A 23409-nucleotide genomic window follows, 5' to 3' on the forward strand; every position below is an offset into this window, starting at 1 on the left:
TTTCCCACAGTCCATGAACTACTCATCTGTGATGCACAGTTCAGTTGGAAAACATTAGCAAATTGGAGACAAAAAATCCTATTATTTCATCAAAATCACTTAATTTTAACTCTCAGAGAGTCCTTAAACTAATCACCAGTGACGTTTTACTAAACATATTCTGCAAAAAAACAAAAAATTCTGCACTTCTCAGCACAATTCAAAAGCCTCGACTGACTCAGCTGTGATCAACAGTCAGGTGATCAAAAATCTGCAATATTTCAGGTGAACTGCAGGAAGTGTTTCTACAAACAAACAAATTAAAAATAAAAATAGTAAAATATCTGCAGGCCGAGATTATTTCCAGTGTTGAAATAAAAACGAACATTTGGAAAAATCTGGTTCATGTTAATTCCATTTTTTAAATCTTTGTAATTGTTCAGTTTTCAGATTTTTATGTTGTTTTAGTTTTTCGTTCACCTCTCTGCTGGCTGTTGGTTCCGGCTAAAATGGCGTAGAAGATGTGGTAGTTTCTCTCCCCGGGGTTCTGACGGACGACTCGGTTCTGCAGAGGAAAAATAAAACAACAACAGTTTTTAAAACTTTAATAAAAACGTGACATAATTCAAAGTTTGCAGGTTTGATTGGAGGAAGGAGACTCACCTTCTCTAAGAGGTCTGTGGTCCGAAAAGCATCGGTCAAGGAAGAAAACATCATTTCATCTCATATATCTCTTCTTATCTCATCACATCACATCTTATGTCATCATATCTCATTACATCTCATCTCATCTCATCAGATCACATCTTAGCTTATTGTATCTCATTTAATCTCATCACATCTCTTCTTATCTCATCATGTCGCATCTTATGTCGTATCTCACCATATTTTGTTAACATCTCAGTGTATTCCATTTAATTGTATCTCATTATATCTTATCTTATCATATCTCATTTTATCTCATCTCATATCTCTTTGAATCTTATTTTATTACATCTTAGGTTATCATAATTTAATTTATCTTATCGTATCTCATTTCATTATATCTCATCTCATGCCATTTCACCACATTTCATTTCATCTTATCTCAGTGTATCTCCTCTTATCGTATCTCATCATATCTCATATCATCATATTGTATCTCATGTTATCTCATTGTATCTCTACAAAATGTGTTTAAGTCATGGAAAATTTCCATATTTGAACAATTATTATTTAATTATATGATTTTGTTATTTTGACAGCAGTTATTTGGTGCCTTAGCAGCAGGAATGTTATTGTTCTATAAATTTTCACAGTTTAATTATTTTAGAGATCCCGAAGCCAAAGTTCAGCTAAAAACAGTAGAAAATCGTCGCCACGCTGCTTCTTTTGGCTGCTAGCTCGTCTGAATGTGGCTCCAGATTATCAAACTGCTTCACTACCCTGCTGATATTCCAAAAACATCCCCACAGGCATGAAAAAAGGTTAGATTTTAACAATTAAATGTGAGGTTTGCTCATAAAATAACAGAAAAATATGGTAATTGACATGATATTTGCCGTGTGCATCATGATCTGGATGCTACTAAAGAAGGATTTTGTGCTTCTCCCGAGAAATCCAGCTGAATTTCACTCATCTTTACTCTTGCTGACCGTTTCTCAGCCACTAATCCTGTGTTTTAATCCACAGTGAAGGACAAATTTGACGTTTATCAGATTTGGAGGATACAGTCGACGATCCGGCCTCCCTGGATGTTCCCCTTCTGGCTGAAGTGCAGCTGGACAAACTTCCCGAAGCGGCTGGAGTTGTTGTTGTAGACGGTTTTGGCGTTCCCAAAGGCCTCCATGATGGGACTGTGGAGCGACGGAGAAGATCTGGTCATCTCATCACATCTCTTAAAGCAGGAGGTTTAACTAAACTAGACTTAATGAAGCAGACTTCTACCTGCTCTCCAGCAGAGCCTCCTCCACGTGGGACGTCTTGTCTCTGGACGAAGCCTCCAGCGAGTGTTGGCTCATCGCCGACAGGAACTTCAAGATCAGTTTGGTGCTTTCAGTTTTACCGGCTCCGCTTTCACCACTGAGGAAGAAGAAAGAAGGAAACTGTAAGAGAAGTTCAATCTACTGACTTCATCTCATCTCATCAAATCTCATTTCATGTCATCCTATCTCTTCACATCTGATCACATCTTGTCATCTTGTCATATCTCATTTCACCTCATCATATCTCATCTCATGATATCTCATCACACCACATTTCATCTCATCATATCTCAACTCATCTTATCTCATCATATCTCATTGTATCTCATCTTAGCATATCTCAACATCTTACGTTATCGTATCATCATATCTCATCTCATCATAGCGTATCTCATCACATCTTATGTCATTGTATCTCATTTCATGTCATCATATCTCATCTAACCTCACCACATTTCCTCTCATCTCATATTGAATTTAATCTAATCTCCATGTCATCTCATTTTATCTACAGATTAACATGTCTGTTTCCAACATCACTTTGTGCAACATCAGTTTCTATATCATCTGCAGCATTTATTTCATTTGCAATATAATAAAGCTTCATATTATCTCATCACCTCTTATGTCATCGTATCTCATTTTAAAATGCCCTTAAAGAAGCCACTGACTCCTGATCAGCTCCAGGGCAGGATATAGTATATATAGGCTTTTGGTTGTTTTATTACTTCTGTAAACATATTTTTGTGCAGAAACTGTTTATGTTCAGTGTCAGAAGTTGTTTTTTTCATATAATTGCAGCTGCAGAAAAAACCTGATGCAGATGAAGGATAAAAGTTCTCCAGCAGAACTCTTGTGATTCCTGATGTGTTATTTAAGGTATTGTAGTCCTGGTTCTTATTTCTGCAGCATCACGGGAGATATTCAGGTTAAATACTGCAGACTTTGGCCACTAGATGGCGCAGTCTGACTGTCATCAACTGAATGAATGCAGGAAATAAACATGACACCTCCAGAGCTTTAAATCACAGGTTGGATCTTAATTACACCGACAGCAGGAGGCACCAGGCTGGTTTATGTTTAGTTCATGTAGAAATACAGCCTTGGTTGGTGGTTTATGTGGAAAAAGCTCAACAAGCTGCTCTAGTATTTTATTTTCTAATACAACCATCACTGCTGCATTAATTTTATTCATCCAGCAACTTTGGTTTTTCTTCGTGTAATAATTCTGGACAAGTTTACGTCACATAAGACTCAGTTTGAGTAGTTTCAGGAACTTTTTTCAAACATTGTGGACAAATCTGAAGTGTTTTGGACAATTTTTAAAATAATTTTAGAACATTTCTGTTATTTTGAACAAATTTTGAGTCATTTTACAGTTTTTAAAAATAATTTTCAACAGGCTTGAAATTGAAACCTTGAAATTTTGAGTCATTTTGGTGACATTTATTTGTTTTGGAGATTTAAAAAATACTTCTTCACAAGTTTAAGTCATTTTAACATATTTTGAGTCACTTTGAACATGAATATGTTCATGTTTCCTCTCCAGACACTTTTTGTCTTGTTATTTTTTGTCTCATTTGGGTCATTTTGTGTCGGGTTTTTGTCATTTTCTGTCTTTGTTATTTGCCCATTTTGCATCTTGTTTCATGTTGTTTTTTATCTTGTTTTTGTCATTAAGTGACTCTTTGGGGCAGTTTTGTCTGTCTGTGTTCACTTTGTGTCTCCTTTTGTCATTTTATGTCTGTTTTTGTCTTTTTTTGTCTCCTCTGTTCACTGTTTGCATTTAATTTATTCATCCAGAATAAAATAATTCTGATGGAATAATTAAAAAGTGAAGCACAGATGTGGTTAATAATTAGCTTAAAAACCAGCTGTGTGGTAAGAATCTAATTAATTTTTCTATTTTTTACCAGCTTCTGCCTCTGATAAATGGTGTCATTTTGCAGACTTCTTAAAGTTAAAGTGGGTTTTGGGGTTTAGAGGGTTTAATTTGATTCAGTAACAGAAATATTTCTCCACAGCAGCAGCAGATGATAGAAGAATCCAGAGAAAACCCCTTAAACGCCTCTCAGTGACATTTAATGTGAACCTGGCAACCCACAGCTGCACAGTGAGAGATTCAAGTTAATTATCAACCTGTTTAATAAAGACGCTTCGTTCAACACAAACAGCAGCTTCAGCAGACGTGATCCACACTAAACCAGAGCTGAAGATAAAACTACTGTTTGTAAAAATACTCCAGTAGAAGGAAAAGTCATCATTTAAATGTAAAAGGGGAAAAAAAACACATAAAAACAGTGAAAATTTGGCCACAAATTACACTAAAATACGTTACAAAATACATTAAAACAATGTGGAGGTACAAAAATTACAACAAAAGTGAAAATACAGCAAATATAATTGTATCTGAATACAGTAAAAATATATTACATACAGTAAAACATTATAATTTTATCTTATTTAATTTTTTTTATAAAAAACAGATTTTTGATAAACAGGATTTACAGTTGTAGCAGTTTTTTTTTAATTTAATTAAATGCATTTTTAAAAAATTAACATATAAATGAGTATTATTTTTCTGCCCAATAACAAATGTAAAATAAATATATTTTTTCACTTTTGCTGATTTAAATACAGCAAAAAATAAAAATAAAAGAATTGGAATTTTATTGATAAATGTTATATAAGAAAAAATAATCAAATTTAAAAATACAGATTTTAGATGTGAACACTATTTACAGATTTAGCCATTTTATTTTTGATTTAATTTATTTTTTTTTTTTTTTTAGTATTAACATATAAATTTGTTTTTTTTCTGGAAAATAATAAATGCAAAATAAATATTTTTGTTTTATCTTTTCCTGATTTAAAAACTGCAAAAAATAAAAATAAATGAAATGGAATTTTACAGATAAATGTTATAAAAGAACAAAGTATCAAACATAAAAATACTGATTTCTGATGTAAACATGATCTACAATTTTATCTGTTTTTTAAAATTTAATTTATTTTAATTTTTTTTTTTAAATTAACATTTAATTGATATTTTTTTCTGGCCAAAAAATTCTTTCTTTTTTTTTTTTTCTTTTTTTTTGGAATTAACATACACATTTTTTTTTTTGGACAGTAATAAAATGTAAAATAAATATATTTTGTCTTTTGAAATACAGCAAAAAGTGAAAATAAAAAAGTGAAATTTTGTAAATAATCTATATTACTGGTTTATAATTTCAAAATCACACATTTTTTCTCCTCTACTTTAATGTTTGAGTTGGTGAAGATCATTTATCGAGTCCATATCTTCTTCTGAATTTCCTTTCTCCTACACACACATACATATCTATAAATAAGCTGAACTTCCTGACGGACACAGAACAGAACCAGAGATAATGTAAACTCTCGAGGCGTCTGCTTGGATCCAGATGTGGACAGATGTTATGACAGAACAGACTAGTTTAGAAAACGAAGCCAGAGGTTCCTGCTGAGGTTCGTTCTGGGAAAGCTGCTGTTTTAAAACGTCAACATATCACGATAATTATGACGCTTTAGATTAATTATCTTCCAAGAACAAGCAGGAACAGAAAACCTCCTCAGAACAGCAGAGAGACATTTCAGGAGCAAAAACACATCTGAGTTCTGGTAAATCACACAATCAAAACTTCAAACCGAATGGTACAAAACAAGAAAAACAAGACAGAAAATGCCTGAATCCAGACGTAAAGCCAAAAAATATATATAAAAAAAGATATAAAATAAGATGGATGAGACAAGAAACACTAAAAACAAGTAAAGTATGAAGTAAAATGAGAAAAACAATAATCAAATTGACCATAATGACAAACACAAGACTAACAAAACACACAAAAAATACGTTAAACCACAAAAACAAGAAACCAAATGCCTAAATTCAGACACACAAAACAAGAGAAATGAGACGCAAAATGACAAAAACCAGAACCAAAACAAGAAAAACATGACAGACAATGCCTAAATCCAGACGCAAAGCCAAAGAAAATGATACAAAAATCACAGAAAACAAGAGAAATGAGACAAGAAACACCAAAAACAGACATAAAACAAGTAAAGTAAGAAGTAAAATGAGAAAAACAACAATCAAAATGACCACAATGACAAAAAAATGGTCCCAAAGACAAACAAAACACTAACAAAACTGATGCAAAATGACAGAAGGGAGATAAATAAATGACAAAGACGAGCACAAAACTTGAAAAAACAGACAGAAAACTAGAAAAACGAGGCACAAAATTCCTAAATTTAGACACATCAAATAAATGAGACCAAAAAAAACAAACAAAATGAGACAAAATCACAGAAAACAAGAAAAATGAGACAAGAAACGCCAAAAACAGAGATAAAACAAGTAAAGTAAGAAGTAAAATGACAAAAACAACAATCAAAATGACCATAATGAGAAAAAAACTGTCCCAAAGACAAAAAAAAACCACAAAACTGATGTAAAATGACACAAAACATCAAAAACAGACAGAAAACTAGAAAAATAAGGCACAAAATGACCAAAAATATCAGTTTTCCTGCATTTTTCCCTGAAAAAACATCGAAAGAAGCTCCAACAAATCAGGAAATGATCTCTAACTGAACAAAAACGCACAATAATGAAGACACAAACCAGAAAAGCTCATTTTTAGCTCATCTGATGTGGATTTATATGTTTGTCGTGGCCGATTCCTTGGTTTGTTGGCGGTAAAATCGTGGATCTGAATCCAGCAGAAGAAAACCTCCCAGGGTTTCTCTGTTTCTGACCCCACATGCCTCAGTAATTACCCCAGCTGGGTCTGACCTCCGGGGCAGCAGATCTGGGGGTTTTTACTGGATAATAACCTGACAAACTCTGACTTTTAATCAAATCTGGGATGTTTTGGGCAGAAAGGCAGGAGGTTAAACCAGAAACAGCCACGAAATCTGAACTTCTGTCAATAAAAAGTCTGTCGCAGGTAGAAGATAATAAGTTGATCACATTTACTCGGCTCCAAACACCGTTTAAAGAGACAAAACAACAGCAAAGAGACTCAAAATGACCTAAAACGACCCCAACGATGCACAAAAACACCAGAAATGAACACAAACACATTCTGATTCAACGCAAACAAGGGATAAAAAATCACCTCCGGATGCAAAATGGCTGCAAAGAGTCGCAAAGAAGGCTCAATCTGATGAGAAAGAGATGCAAAATGAACACAAAGACATTAAATGAGCAGCAAGAGGTTAACTGAGATGCAAAACTAATGCAAATGGAGACAGAATAACCATAAAAAGATGCAAAATCATCATAAAAACAGACTAAATGAACAAAAAGACAGAAAACCAACACAAAAAGAGTCAAAGTCACCACGAAAAGATAAAACATCAAGACAAAAAAAAGGCAAAATCATCATGACAAGAGGCAAAGTTACTGCAGGACAACAAAAAATCAGTACAAAAACAGGAAGTTACCACAAAAATACACAAAATGTCCACAAAAAGATGCAAAATCATCATAAAGAGATCCAAATACACCACAAAAATAGATAAAATCTCCACAAAAAGAGGCAAAATGACCAAAAAAAGACATAAAATCACCATAAATAAGTCAAAGTCACCACGAAAAGACACAAAAAACAGGCAAAATCATCACAAAAATACTCAGTCACAAGAAAAGATGCCAAATCATCACAGAAAGCAGCAATGTTACCATAAAAATACAAAAAAACACCACAAAAAGACGTAAAAACATCATAAAAAGAAGCAAAATCACAACAAAAATCCCAAATCATCACAAAATTATCCAAATATGCCACGAAAAGGCACAAAATTTCCATAAAAACACACAAAATCACCACAAAAAGACACAAAACCAACACAAAAAGATGCAAAATCATCATAAAGAGAAGCAAAATCACTACAAAAATCCGAAATCATCACAAAAAGATCGGAAGGTACCAGGAAAAGACACAAAATCACTAAAAAAAGAGGCAAAATTACCAAGAAAGACAAAAAACCAACAGAAAAAGATGCAAAATCATCAAAAAGAGAAGCAAAATCACAATAAATATCCAAAATCATCACAAAAACATCTGAAGGTACCATGAAAAAATACAAAATGAACACAAAAAGAGGCAAAATTACCAAAAAAGACAAAATCACCACAAACAGATACAGAAGCAACACAAAAAGAGGCAAAAGTACCACACAAAGAGACAAAATCCTCGTAAAAAGATGTAAAATCATTACAGAAAGAGGCAAAGTCACCATAAATCAACACTAAAAGATGCAGAATCATGAAAAAGCTGCAGATTTTTCCCGTCCATAAGTGAGAAAGGGTTGAATCTGAACATTTAGTGATTAAAACAAGGTTTAAACTCCAGTAAAAGCTCTGAAGGTGGATCTGGTCTCCTCTAGTCTAGGATCTCTTTAGGTCTGGTCTCCTCTACCAGCTCCTACAGGTTTATCTCATAAAGTCTTGGTTTTGGTCCAGGATCTCTCTAAGTCTTGGTTCTAGTCCAGGATCTCTCTAAGTCGTGGTTTTGGTCCAGGATCTCTCTAAGTCTTCGTTCTAGTCCAGGATCTCTCTAAGTCGTGGTTCTAGTCCAGGATCTCTCTAAGTCTTGGTTCTAGTCCAGGATCTCTCTAAGTCGTGGTTCTAGTCCAGGATCTCTCTAAGTCTTGGTTCTAGTCCAGGATCTCTCTAAGTCGTGGTTCTGGTCCAGGATCTCTCTAAGTCGTGGTTCTGGTCCAGGATCTCTCTAAGTGTTGGTTCTAGTCCAGGATCTCTCTAAGTGTTGGTTCTAGTCCAGGATCTCTCTAAGTCGTGGTTCTAGTTCAGGATCTCTCTAAGTCTTGGTTCTAGTCCAGGATCTCTCTAAGTCGTGGTTCTGGTCCAGGATCTCTCTAAGTCGTGGTTCTGGTCCAGGATCTCTCTAAGTCGTGGTTCTGGTCCAGGATCTCTCTAAGTCGTGGTTCTGGTCCAGGATCTCTTTAGTCTTGGTTCTGGTCCAGGATCTTTTTAGTCCAGCTGCTGGTCTACGTGTCCTGCGTCTCAAAGACCATCTCGGACCGTCGTAAACCTGAACAGAGGATCGCTTCACGGTAACCGACGGCGACCAGAGCCGTAAATCTGCAGGCTGGAGCTCCGGTGGAGTTCAGGGGGATTGTGGGTAATCAGAGCCAGACAGAGGAGGAGGAGGAGGAAACCATCTGCTCATTAACGCTGCTCCACGTTTTTATTTTAATAAAAGCTCCCCTACTGGGCTCCTGAAAGAACCGCCAACGAAGAAAGCCATAAAACAAGAGGCAAAGGTACCAAAGAAAGACATAAAATCACCTGAAAAAGAGGCAAAGGTACCAAAAAAAGAGGTAAAGCTGCCATAGAAAGATATAAATTCACCAAAAGTCACTAAAATCATCAAAAAACAGACAAAGGTACCATAGAAAGACAGAAAATCACCAGAAAAAGAGGCAAATTCACCGAAAAAGAGGCAAAGCATCAAAAAAAGTGGCAAAGTTGCCACAAAAAGAATCAAAATTACCACTAAAAAGGTAGTTTCCGAAAAAAAAAGACACAAAACCACAATAAAAAGATGCAAAATCATCAAAAAAAGAGGCAAAGTTTCCACTAAAAGAATCAAAAACACCAGGAAAAATGCCAAATCATCATAAAACAAGGTAGAGTTACCACAAAAAGATGCTAAATCACCACAATAAGACACAAAATCATCAAAAAAGAGGCAAAGTTAAAACAAAAACATGCAAAATCATCAAAAAAAGAGGTAAAGCTACCAAAGACAAACACAAAATTACAACAAAAAAGGTAAAGTTTGCACAAAAAGAAATGAAATTACCACAAAAAGATGCAAAATCATTTTAGAAAGAAGCAAAACTAACACAGAAAGACACAAAATCACGATGAAAAGTTGCAAAATCATCCAAAAAATTTGGCAAAGTTACCACAGAAAGACACAAAATCACCACAAAAAGAAACAAAATCATCAAAAAAGAAGCAAAGTTACAACTGAAAGAATCAAAATTACCACAAAAAAAGTAATTTCCACAAAAATCCACAAAATCACTAAGAAAGACGCCAAATCACCACAAAACATGGTAAAGTTACAACAAAAAGACTGAAAATCACCACAAAAAGACAAAAGGACACATGATCCAAAAAGATTTTCCCCATTTTTTACATTACATTACAGTATCAACCACTTTTCTAAGAGTTTTTTTCTGACATTCTTGCTGGCAGATTCCCATTTATTTAATTTTTTCCAGCACTCATCAGAAGCCTCCTGCTGTCCTGCTTCGTCACCACAACATTTATTCTGGGACCGTTTAAACCCGGCTGGATTCTGACACAATCAGCTCAGAATAACCAGAAGATCCAGAGTGAGCTGAGCTGTTTGCTGTTCAGAAAGTTCCAGGTTGTTAAATGTTTGTGTTTCTGCTGCATTCTGAATTGTCCTGCGGTAGACGCACTGTTTGATAAACTGAGGAGAGTCTGTCTCTTGAGGAAGGAAACGGCAGCAGAGGATCCCAGAGACGAGCAGAAAGGCGTCTTTGTGCAGCGTTGTGTTTGTGTTTACGCCTCGACACCAGTTCCTCCCACCCACTTCCTGCAGCAACAACAGGACGACTGTGTGGCGGACAGAAGACGGACATGAGGTGAGGCTGCAGAGCTGCTGCTGATGCATGGACCATCGTTTTCACAATAAAAACTGGGTCACTGGATAGTTTATTGTCCCTCTGTAGGTGGTTATTAATAAAAAATCATCTGTGTCAAAGTTAGACACGAAAATAAACCTCCTCTGAATGGAAACATCTCAGATCGAACTCTGCACTGCTGCTTCCTCTGGAAGCACATGAGGAGATATGATATGATAAGATATATGATGGAATACATTATAATACATTATGATGCGATATAATGTGATTTGATGCGACGATATGATGCGATATGATGCAATGTAAGATGCAATTTGATGCGATATGATGTGATACAATATGATGTAATGCGATATGACAGCCTTGACTCCCACAGTGGGGAAATGTATATATATATATATATATATATATATATATATAGGCGCAAAATGTGAGTGAAAGATGAGATCTGAAGCTGCTACATGCTACAAACATATCGACTTTTATCTGCACACATTATAAACAGGGGACAGCATCATTTCACTTTTCAGGTGCAATATTTCATTATCGTATTTCATTACTATTATTTATTGCTTTTCTACCCTTTTAGATGCTGCTGCATTTCTAATGTTTTGTCATTTTATTTTATTTCCTTGTTCAAATATCTTCGGTCTTCTTACATAATTCTCTTTCCTCTGACTATTTTGTCACCAGAACAACCTCCAGTCACATATTCAGGAAACCTCGACGATGACAAACGCAACACGCTGCATCCGCTCGGTGCTAAATCGGGGCTTAAATATTATCATTTCTAAAATATCTCGTTTTTTTTAAGCCAGCGGGAAGCCAGCGTCTCCGCCTGTCAGATGAAACGATGGCGGACGTGAAAGTCGTCCAGCTGGAATCAAAGAGGAAGGATGTGAGGAAGGAAAAGATAGCGGTGTGTGTTCAGCAGCGTCTGGATCCTCAGAGCTGCAGCCAAAAGGCCCAGCAGGCCTGAGAGTGGATCAAAGCCTTCAGAGGAGGTTCATTCAAAGGGCCGCTCCATGAAACAACCTCCGACAAGGACGGAGCACAAACCCTGGATGTCAAAGTCAAAAACAGATGTAATCCACATCTAGTCATGGGATTTTCTGCCCCCTAGTGGTCAAAACTACACAACCGCAGCTTTAAAGTTTGCCTCAGAAACCTTCTAAAACCCTTCAAACAACAAGAAGCACCCACCTGATGAGGACACACTGGTTCTGCAGCCTCTTCCACAGCGAGCGGTAGCACTCGTTGGCGACGGCGAAGATGTGTGGTGAGATTTCTCCCAGGTGGTGGCGGCTGTAGAGCTCCACCGCCGGCCGGTCGTAGAGGCCGGGCAGCGGCTGGTAGGGATTCACCGCCGCCAGGATGGAGCCGATGTACGTCTGTGGATTGGAAATAACAGTCAATACATGTGATTTTCTACATGCGGTCGTTTCCACACCTCAAACAACCATAAAAATACGTCAAACGACCAAAAAGTGACACAAATTCACCATGAAAAGTTAAAAACCACCAAATAAAGCTGTAAAAGTGACCACAAAAGGAGCATTTCTGCTGTAAAGTTGGACGTTTTAACATGGAGATCGATGGAGGATTGACTGGAGCCTCCAGTGGACATTTGAGGAACTGCAGCTTTTAATTCATGTTTCAGTCCTGGAACTGCAGAGATGCTTGGATTCATTTCACATGAAAAACTTCCCCCAGATCTTCATCTCTTCATGTGAGGAATGAATTATCAAACTAAACTGAACTGTTAACAGAATCATTTACAGCTAATTGATTAATGGGTTCATCTCTACTGACGGGTGAAGAAATAAATCACCAATTCACCAATCCCCGACCTGATGGACCGAAAACTGATTTTTTTTAACTTCAGAAATGTTGAACTTTAAGATGCAAAAACCTCATCTATCAGTGCATTTCGTAGGTTTTTGCTTAAATAAATCCTCAGTGAGTTAAAAAGTGAAACAAACATAAAGCTGTCGTCGTTTTTCTCGCAGGTTTTTGTCGTGAACTTTTGCTGCATCGAAGCTTCTCTCTGCTTTAGCAGTTAGCATTATTTAGTCCAACTGGGAATTTAACCCGGGGGCTACCAGACTTTGTGTGTGTGTGTGTGTGTGTGTGTGTGTGTGTGTGTGTGTGTGTGTGTGTGTGTGTGTGTGTGAGTGTTGTACAGTCTTGAGCTGCTGTGATTGTAACCAGCTGTGCCGTCAACTGGTGGCCTCACTTGTCTCCTCTGCAGATTCCAATGGAAGCCAATACACACACGCACACACACACACACACACACACACACACACACACACACACACACACACACACACACACACACACACACACACACACACACACACACACACACACACACACACACACACACACACACACACTCCATTTATTCATCTCTCACCCAGGAATCTCCGACTGCTTCTGGACCCCTCAGTTCTTCTTTCTCATTTTTCTATCACACGCTTGTTTTTTTTTTTCATCTGCCCCCCATCACATCAATAACCCTCTGAACTCCCACTCACCTCCACACACACACCTGACAACACCTCTCTGGTCCACCAGAGCTTTGTTGAAATAAGTGATAATAATAAATAAAACAGCAGGAAATTCCCTCGTTGCACATCAGGTCTGTTCGCATTCAGAAAACTCCATCTTGCTCTATTGAAAAAACTAATTGCTCCCCTGAGCTACCAATCTGCCAAATGACCAAAGTTCCAAGGCCATTGCGGAAGCTCTGGGACTACAGAAAACCACAGTGAGAGACATTATCCACAGACAGAGAAACATGGAACAGTGGAGAACCTTCACGAGTATACCAGCTACCAAAAGTTCTCCAAGAGAGCATTGATGTCTAATCAGTTAAGGTCCATCTACATGGTTCCACAAGAAGGAAGACTCTGGGAGGAAATGGATCCATGGGAGAGTTAAAGGATCAAACCACTACTGACCAAAAAGATCATAAAGGTTCTTCTGGATGAACTCCAAGACTTCTGCGATAACATCCTGTGGACGGATGAGACAAAGGTGGAAGACATGGGTCGCTACCAACCTACCAGATGAGCAAATTCATTCATCATCTGGGTTCAGTTTCACCGTCCACAACCACATCTGATTCCTGCCAGGCTTATTGAATCTAAACATCACTAAATAGAACCTGTCTTCATTGAGAAGCAGCTAAAGGGTCTCAAAAAGCAGCACGTTCTAAAGAGAACTGTTCCAACCAGTTGTTTGGTTCAGATGAGCAATTACTTTTTATAGGTTTTTGATGAATCTTCAATAAATCATTTCAAAACTGCATTTAGTGTTTTATGTGTTATCTCTGTCTAACATTAAATAAATATAAATATTAGTTTGATGATCTGGAACATCACAGATCATCACAGCCTGTAGTTTACAGAGCAGGACTCGTGTTGCAGGAGCTCTGGGAGCAGAGCAGCGCTGCACAGGGAGAAACAAAAGGAAATGTAAGTCACTTCAAGGTTTGTGTTTTCTTTTTTTTTTTTTACATAATCTCAGAATTTTTAGTGTCAAAGAAAGTGTGCTGTCAAACTGGAAGATTCCTGTAGGGGGGCAAATACTTTTGCGCTGTACAGTATATATATATATATATATATATATATATATATATAAAAATTGTGAAAAAATTATACTAATTATGAATTAATTTATTAAATTATTACAAAATATTTGGAAACTGTAAATAAAAAATCGTCTGTATTTTAAAAACCACTAATTTGTTCTTTTGCAACATTAGAAAAAAATGCACTATTTTAAATTTATGTAAATCAGTGAAAAATCTAATTATTTGACAAATACTTTATTATTTTATTTGAAAGGAATAAAAAAAGGTAAATAATTCTTGAAATTGCTGTTTTGTAGATTTCTCGGTTACAGTATTATAATATCGAGTCAAATCTCAGAAAAAAGTATTGATTTATATATTGAAAAATAAAAAATCTGTATTTTTTACAAATAATAATCTGCCATTTCTCTATGTGCGACTATAAAATGACAATTTTACTGCTAAAAATAGTATTTACTGTTACATTCTCTGATTTAAACTGTAGAAAACTGAGAAAATAACAAATATTTGCAAACATTTTTGAATGTTGCAGCATTCCACTATTTTTTTTCCATCTTATTAAATTTCTGATGATGCGTCTGTACAATGTGACGGTAAAAATTCACGGCGCTGTGAGGAAAAGCTCCCCGGAGGATAAAGAAGCAGCTCTGCGTAAAGACTTTTCCAGCTCGGTTTGTTTCGGTTGTTTCGTCACGAAGCAGAATCTCTCTCACGAGACGCCGGTTTTATTTGAACAAGCGTCTGCTGACAGACTGCAGCTGCTGCTCCACTTTCTGTGAACGTAGAGGAACTCAGATTACAACACGATTAACCTGCTGATCGCCTCTGTTCAGCCGCTGCTTTGTTGAAACCAGTAAAAATCTGGAAAAACCCTCAGACGATTCAACTCCTGAAAGGCTTTTTGTTTTCTTTCCATAAAGAGTAAAATTCTTCTTTGCAGCGTTTGTTCCAGCAGTTGGATCATGTGTCGCTGTTTTCCCACAGCTTGTATCTGGTGGCTTTGGAATTAAACCACACACATTCCTGGAGACTCTCTCGTTATTATCAGCACTGTGTGGAAGACACTTTCATTTTTCAGAGGTTTTAGCCAAAGCTGTCCTTCCTGATCGCTAACAGATGTGAAGAAAACGCTCTTTACTTTACAAAAACTCTCCGCTAGAGTTGAGTTTCTTTATTCTTTTGGTCTGAAACAGGTTGAATTAATTCATAGTGAAAGAATTCCTGGAATCTGACCGAGACTTTATGGCATGAGTGCTTTTATTCAGTGTTTCTGTTCAATTTTTAGCATTTTTTTGGTTCACTAATTAAACTTTGGCAGAAGTTCTCCACCCATCTGTTACCCGTCCGGTTATCTCGCCGACATAAAAAAACAGATTTGTCTGGAATCTGCTGTACAGATTGCTCTTGGATTCGTTGATCAGTTTAAAATCTGGGACTTTTATCATCTTCAGCTGTCATTAGGATGTGGTTTTTGGCAGAGCGCTCTTATTTCTAACGTTAGGAATAAACATAACACAACATAATGACAGGAAATTAGGCTGAGTGCTTATTTGCTAATTAGAAAGTCTGACCAATATTGCATTTATATGGTATTTTGTGTGAAAATGAAGCATAAAGGAACCCTTAGAGAGCCTTTAAGACTTTAAGTGCCTTCTTATCTGAGTGGATATCGATTTTCATAAACAAGAGGATTTACTGCTGTTGATGCGTTTTGGCCGTTAGCAGCGATACGTCTTTAGTTTTTTCAATTGTTCGTTGAGACGACGGCAAAGAAAGCACTAAAGGGTAGATTTAAACCTTAAAATCTCCCTCTGGTCCCTGATTAAACCCCTAATAAAACTATGAACAGCTCATTTTGTCGAGTAAACAGCATTGAGTTCAGATAGAGAAGGAGCACCATGACAGAGACTTCTGTGATTGTTAATGCTACCAGCCAGAGCTCAGGTGTTGTTTTTATGTTGAAATCTGCTAGAACTGCGCTCGTGTAACCTAATAGGACCTCGTAACTAAGCTGTATTTCAAAAGACACGTATAAAACATCAAAAAGAACTAAATCAGCATACGTTACTGTAGATTTTTACTGTTTCATGAGATGAAAAACCGCAGTTTTGTTGCTGCATTTAATACTGTAGAGACCAGAGGAGGCATCAGTCAGACTACAGTTCATGATAACCAGGGAGCATTGTGGGAGTTTAGCTAGCAACGGGCACCATGACAAAGACTTCGATGGTAGTTAATGACCTCCAAGCAGAGGTCATGCGTTGTAATTGAGCTGAAGTCTAGTAGAACAGTGCTCTTTTTACCCATTGGAATCTAACAAAGCTGTACTTTTGGCCTTGACATGCATAAAACATCAAAAAGTATTAAATCAACATGTGGAATTACACCTTTACTGGTACTTCTATCGTTAAATTAGACAAAAGATTGCAGTTTTGTTACTGTGTTTAATACTGTGGAGAGAGAAGGCGTTTAGCTAATAAAGGGGCACCATGACAAAGATTTCTGTGATGATTAATGACCTCCAGTGAGCGGTCGAGTTCTCAAGACAAGGCGACGGTTACAACTTTTGGATTGCTGAGTGGTTGTCGCAGATATAAACTATCAGCTAATGGAAAACTGACCACTGCACTTCATTTATGCTAACGATGATTTGATCGGTGATTGACAACTCTGACAAAAAGCTGTCCAGACTGCCATTGGTTGGCTGCAGCTTCAATATGGAGATGCTTAGATATGGTGTCAACTGCTAATTGCTAATGCTAAATCTTTATATTATCGACCCAGCAGTCTCCTTTAGGTTGGACCGGTTTAAAGTTGAGAAAGCGCGGGGGTGTTCACAGGTAGTCCGCTATGGATAACAGATTAATGCAGAAAGGCCGTTAATGTAGAACTTTAGTCCTCATGGAAGCAACTCTAGCGACTCTCAGTCCTCCAAAAACAAGCAGTTGATGGAGATTAAATCGTTCCTTTTTGGTCGATTGGTTGAGACAACTGCAACACGAGGTATTTAAATTTTTTAACAACATTGCACTTTAGTTTTGGGATGACATGAATCCATTTTGCCCATTATTCCAGGAAAATAATCAATATTTCTACACTATAACACTACTGCACCACCAGTTTGGTGATTAATTAGATAATTTTTTAAGGATATGAAGAACATAAGCAGCTGAATTAAGGGGAATCTTTAGAACAGGAAGTTGAGGATGCTCATTATTCAACATACTGGTGAGTCCAAGTGTTGATATTTAAATGAATTTAGCCGGTGTTGATTCTCGGTTGGTTTTTGGTGGTTGATAGTGGTCCACAGAGGTGAATACTGAGTCACGTTTGACATTCAAACTCATTTTGCTTTCAGATTGGGTAGCAAATCAACATCATTTCTATCACCTGTAAGACAGCTAGGAACCATGTTTTCATTCATTTCACTTCCAGTTTCCACGTTTTATTGCGTGTCGACAGTTTCATGTCCTCAGAAAACCCATCGAACATGAGCAGCCGTCTTTTCGTGTCCGTCAGCAGCGATATTAAACCCAAGCGGCTGGAACAGATGTAACTCAGAAACTTCCCCCCCCTGCTCGTACATTTCCTGCCGTCGCTCAGCCGTTTTTTTTTTTTTTCCTTCTGATCCTCTCGGCGTTTCTTCTCCACCTGGTCTTCATTTCCCTCCAGGTTCTGTCTCATTTTTCTGGATGCCTCCTTCGGCTCGACAGCTTCACCGTCGGCAGCCACCTTTGAATAAACATCATGCCGAGCAAAGGATTTACTTCAGGCCACAGATCTGCTGTTTGTCTGTTATCTGCTGAATCGGAGAAACTCGATGCCAAGACGTGAACTGGAGCTGTTATTGGGACTCAGATTAGTTGGCTGCAGAATGTTTCAATCGTTGACAGAGAACCGTGTGTTCAGCAAGAAATCCGAATAAAAGTCGACCTATTTAGCTTCGAATGATCATCAACAGATTCATCCTCTGGGGACCATGAAGCAAAATGAGACCATTCTGCAAAGCTGACAGACAGAAAAACCAATTAAATGTTCAACTACGACTTCACCAAAGCTAATGTTAAAATCTCACAATCTTTTTATTCTACATGTCTGATTTTTAAAAAGTGCAGAAAATAAATCATTAACCCTCCTGTTGTCTTTGTTTACGGGCACCAAAAAATATTGTTTCCTTGTCTGAAAAAACCCCAAAAATTCTGCAAAAAAATTCCCCAAATTTCTGAAAATTTGCAAAAATTCCAGTAATTCCTTAAAAGTTTCCCTTAAAAGCCTCATTTAAAAAAAAAAAATCCCCCAAATTTGGCAAGAAAATTCTTGTAAATATTTTCAAAAAATAAGTAAAAATCTTTCAAAAAAATCCTATATATATCAGTAAAACTTCTAATATTTTCTTTAAGAACATTCACATAAAAATCAACAAAAATCCAGTGAAATTCGCTGGATTTTGGTTGATTTTTATGTGAATGTTCTTGAGAAGATTTTTTTAACATTTCTTTTTTTCCACCAAAAATGTTCAAAGATTTCCCAAAAATGTTGAAAATGTGGACATCAGAAGTTTCACTGTGAAAATATATTTTTTCCACATTTTCAAACTTAAAATGGGTCAATTTTGACCCACAGGACGACACGAGGGTTAAAATTGAATAGATTCTGTAAAAGTCCAAAAATTCCGAGATCCTTGGCAAACCAAGAAGTCCTGACCGGCTCATCTGGGGCCAACGCTCCAATGACAAGAAATTCTGAGACTTTTCGGTTGAACTGCAGGCAGTGTACAGAGAGGAGATAGTGGACAAAAATGGAAGCAATTAAAAATATTCAAAAAGTACCGTCTCTTCTTTGATGATTTTGTGTCTTTCTATGGTATCTTTGACTGCTTTGATGATTTCTCATTTTTTTGTGGAGATTGTGTCTTTTTGTGGTGATTTTGCGTCATTTTGTGGTGATTTTGCGTCATTTTGTAGTAACTTTACCATGTTTTGTGATGATACGGCATCTTTCTTGGTGATTTTGTGTACTTTTGTGGAAATTTTACCTTTTTTGTGGTGTTTTTGATTCTTTTAGTGGAAATTTTGCCACTTTTTGATGATTTTGCATCTTTTTATTCTGATTTTTCATCTTTCTATGGTAACTTTGCCTGTTTTTTAGAAGTATAAAAAAACTGATACTAAATTCAGCATTTCTTGATGCTTTTCAGTTGGACTGCAGGCAGTGTACAGACAGCAGATAGTGGACAAATATGGAATCAATGAAAAGCATGTAAGAGGAAAAACATCTACAGTTCGTATCGTTCATTTCTTTTTCCACTTCTCTATTCTGTCTCTGTGACGTTGTGATGTTGAGTTTTTGGAGGTTTATTTAGTGTTTTTATTGGGTTTTTTTGGTGTTTGAATGTATTAAACTGTCGTGACTCCAGCAGGTTAAAACACAAACACTGTAACCCGTAGGTATTGAGTTTCTTGCGTCACCTCGGCGGTTTGGTTCGGAGGATTCGACACCGCTGTCGGTTTGTGGTGGTCGGAGGAGGAGGGGTCACAGCCAATTAGCTCCCAGCCAGGCTGCTGCCGCGGCAACCGTTACCAGGACGGACCTACAGGGGGATCTAATTGGGTCCAAATGGTGGTAATTCATCGAGTTAAGGCCGACTTCACCCGGAGGCTTTTCTTATGTCTGGAGTGAAGTTTCCCTCCAGGAAAACGTGACTTTACTGATGAAATGCTGTTTTAATTTACCCATGAATCACCAGGAGGCTCTAAAAAGCTGCTGAATGGACCTTTAATTAACATAATCTGGTCAAACTACTCATGAATTCGTTGAATAATTACAGCTTCTCATCACGTTTTTCCACCAAAGTTACATACATACACTGGAGATCCCCCCCAAAAAACATCATTTAAACAACATTTAAAAAATAACATTTGCCCTGAAGTTATGTGTATTCATTTTAAACTAATATGTAAATTCATACATTTTAGAAAAAATAAATTACTAGATATTGTCTGAAGTTGCACAAAATGATGTAAATCTGTTTAAAAAACAGATTAAAAAATTCTTTTTCAATCTTTGATATAATTAATTCTTGTTTGAATGACTGCAAATCATTGATTTAAATACAGTTTTTTAAAAAAAAGTTCTAATTTTAAAGTCAGATTTGTATACAATTATAGATTTTTCTGTGGACATTATTTACAGTTTTGGCCTGTCTTTTTAAATAATAAATACCTTTTTTTTTTTCAAATTTTAGTTATTATTATTATTATTATTGTTATTGTTATTGTTATTGTTATTGTTATTGTTATTGTTATTATTGTTATTATTATTATTATTATTATTATTATTATTATTATTAATAATAATAATAATAATAATAATAATAATAATAATAACAATAGTACTTCAGAAATGTATTTGTATTTTTCAATCCTTAACATATTTTTTTCGTTTAAATAGCAGAACATATTTGTAATTTTTTTTGCTGATTTATATCCAGTCAGAAGTCATGTATTATAATAATCTGTAAATAGCAATAATAATAACAACAACAACAACAACAATAATAATAATAATAGTAAGAAGAAGAAGAAGAAGTTGAAGAATGACAATGTTCAAAAATTACATTTAAAGGCAGTTTAAAACATTTTTTTGCCAGGTTTTAGTCCCAGGTGTAGAAGTCTGAAGTTTCTGTTAATAAGAAAGAATCCAAACATTGGAGGAACGTTTCTAGGAGCTGATCTGAGGTCAGTCCGGCTCTAAACTGTTTACGTTTCTTCACCTGAGCAGAGCTACAGTCAAACATCTGATTTATGAAAACACCGAGAAGCAGGAAGGTCTGGAGCTGCTCATGCAAATACCCCACTAACTGCCCCCAGACTGATTTACATGAGGCTGAATGTAGGTCAGTCAGTCAGTGGGGCAGTTACAGGGCCTGAGGGCCAGCTAAAGGGTCTGAGGGGTAGCTAAGGGGTAGTTAAAGGGCCTGAGGGCCAGCTAAAGGGTCTGAGGGGTAGCTAAGGGGTAGTTAAAGGGCCTGAGGGCCAGCTAAAGGGTCTGAGGGGTAGCTAAGGGGTAGTTAAAGGGCCTGAGGGCCAGCTAAAGGGTAGCTAAAGGGTCTGAGGAGTAGCTAAGGGGTAGTTAAAGGGCCTGAGGGGCAGTTAAAGAGTGTGAGGGGCAGCTAAAATTAGCTAAAGGGTCTGAGGGGCACCTAAGGGGTAGTTAAAGGGCCTGAGGGGTAGCTAAGGGGTAGTTAAAGGGTCTGAGGGGCAGGTCAAGGGTCTGAGGGGCAGCTAAAGGGTCTGAGGGGCAGTTACAGGGTCTGAGGGGCAGCTAAAGGTTCTGAGGGGCAGTTAAAGGGTCTGAGGGGTAGTTAAAGGGTCTGAGGGGTAGCTAAGGGGTAGTTAAAGGGTCTGAGGGGCAGGTCAAGGGTAGCTAAAGGGTCGGAGGGGCAGGTCAACGGCAGTTAAAGGGTCGGAGGGGCAGTTAAAGGGTCTGAGGGGTAGTTAAAGGGTCTGAGGGGCAGCTCAAGGGCAGTTAAAGGTTCGGAGGGGCAGTTAAAGGGTCTGAGGGGAAGTTAAAGGGTCTGAGGGGTAGCTAAGGGGTAGTTAAAGGGTCGGAGGGGCAGGTCAAGGGCAGTTAAAGGGTCTGGGGGCAGCTAATCAGGACAAATAGTGGTTCCAGGATGTAACTCTAGTTGTATGAACACATAGGAAGTTCTGAAGGAGGTTCTACAGTGACGGTTCTTCAGGAACGTTTAAGTTCCTGTAGCAGAAAACAGATAATTGTTGCCCAGAACTGTTGGATATTTAAATATGAAACCGGTTACTTGCAAGTTTTACATATTAGCTGAAAATTGCATGTAAAACCTGTTTAAAACGTGTTTCTGCTGCACCCAAAAAAGACAGTTATTGCAGGTTTAAAGACGTATATTTGCCTTTTTATGTTGTAGGTTTTAGTATGTTGAGTCTTTTTAAAGGTTCAGAGTCTTTCTGAGGTTAAAACTCGTGACTTTTCCTCTCCTCGTGTTTTTCTTGTTTTGACTGAGCTGGTTGAAGATGTAGTTTTCCTGGAATGTAAGCACGTCGGTGAGATGGAGAGCTGCTCTTATGATTTACCGTCTCTAAAACTTGTCCAACCTTCTCGTTTCCGACTGTGAGAACCTCGTCGATTCTGTGCAGATATCCGGCGGTTTTCTCACACATGCCTGCTGATGCCTTTTCTTTTTCCAAAGCCTCCCTCTCCATCCATTAGTCACCACCGCAGCGACGCCACCAAGACTTCTCCTGGCTGCACCGGCTTCTATTTCAGCAGTTTGGTTTGTTTTGAACTCTGAAACCTGACGCCGCTTTGGAAAATGTGCAGCGAGTGTGTGGGGGGTTTAGAGGGAAGAAAAAGGAAAAAAACTAAAGGTCAGACGTGTTGCTGAGTTCTCCTCATCTTGTTGTGTTTGCTGCTGTCCAGCTTCCTCACAGCTTCATGAGGCTTTCAGGACTTTTTCTGACCGACATGCAGAAGATGTCAACGATGCACAGGAAATCTCATGAAAACGGCCTGAAAGAGGTTCAACAGCGACGTTCTTTCAGTCAGAAAACACACAAACGTCCAAGTTTCTGCAGCAGGAAACAGATCATTGTTGCTCCAGGACTGTTGGGTGTTTAAATATGAAACTGCCTTTTCTTGCAAATTTGACGAATGAACATAAAATTATTCAAGACTTGTTTTGAACTTGTTCATTGTGCAACTCTCGGTGCTTTAAAATGCAAAAAAAGAAGGATAAAACTTTTTCCGACCAACATACAGTAGATGCTGATGACGCATGTCTTTAGTTCGATGCATTGCTGAAAACATAATTGTCCCTTTGTGTTTGATTTATTACCTAAAGAGCCGTGCAATGTAAAAATCAACCAAATCCTGGTTTTAAATCTGTGGTAAAAAGCTTCTTCCATCGTCTCTAATAGTTCTGACCAACCACCTACCAACATGCTGACATCAGCCTTCAAGTCAAGTAGAATTGTGTTTTTTTCTGTTGATTTTTTTATATTTTTGTGCTAATTTTGTATTTTTTGGGGGGCGCTTTGGCATATTGTTGGGTTGATTTTGTATATTTTTGTGTTTTTTGTATATTTTTGTTCTGATTTTGCATCTTTTTCAAATGTTTTTGGATATTTTTGGTGGTGATTAAGAAGAATAGTGTGA

The 23409-nt window shown here is 37.3% G+C and overlaps 1 protein-coding gene across 1 annotated transcript in view; it reads right to left on the bottom strand.

Moving 5' to 3' along the window:
* myo10 (myosin X) overlaps nucleotides 1–23409 on the bottom strand; it is a 129889-nt gene that overhangs the window by 46901 nt on the left and 59579 nt on the right. The window contains exons 4-8 of the mRNA XM_055014180.1: nucleotides 11823–12010; nucleotides 1906–2040; nucleotides 1690–1814; nucleotides 643–656; nucleotides 460–544 (exon numbers count right to left, since the gene is read on the bottom strand). Coding sequence (XP_054870155.1) covers nucleotides 460–544; nucleotides 643–656; nucleotides 1690–1814; nucleotides 1906–2040; nucleotides 11823–12010 — 547 coding nt within the window. The remainder of the gene's footprint in view (nucleotides 1–459; nucleotides 545–642; nucleotides 657–1689; nucleotides 1815–1905; nucleotides 2041–11822; nucleotides 12011–23409) is intronic.

The sequence above is a fragment of the Amphiprion ocellaris genome, chromosome 10 (genome assembly GCF_022539595.1).
Source record: "Amphiprion ocellaris isolate individual 3 ecotype Okinawa chromosome 10, ASM2253959v1, whole genome shotgun sequence".
Classification (NCBI taxonomy): domain Eukaryota; kingdom Metazoa; phylum Chordata; class Actinopteri; family Pomacentridae; genus Amphiprion; species Amphiprion ocellaris.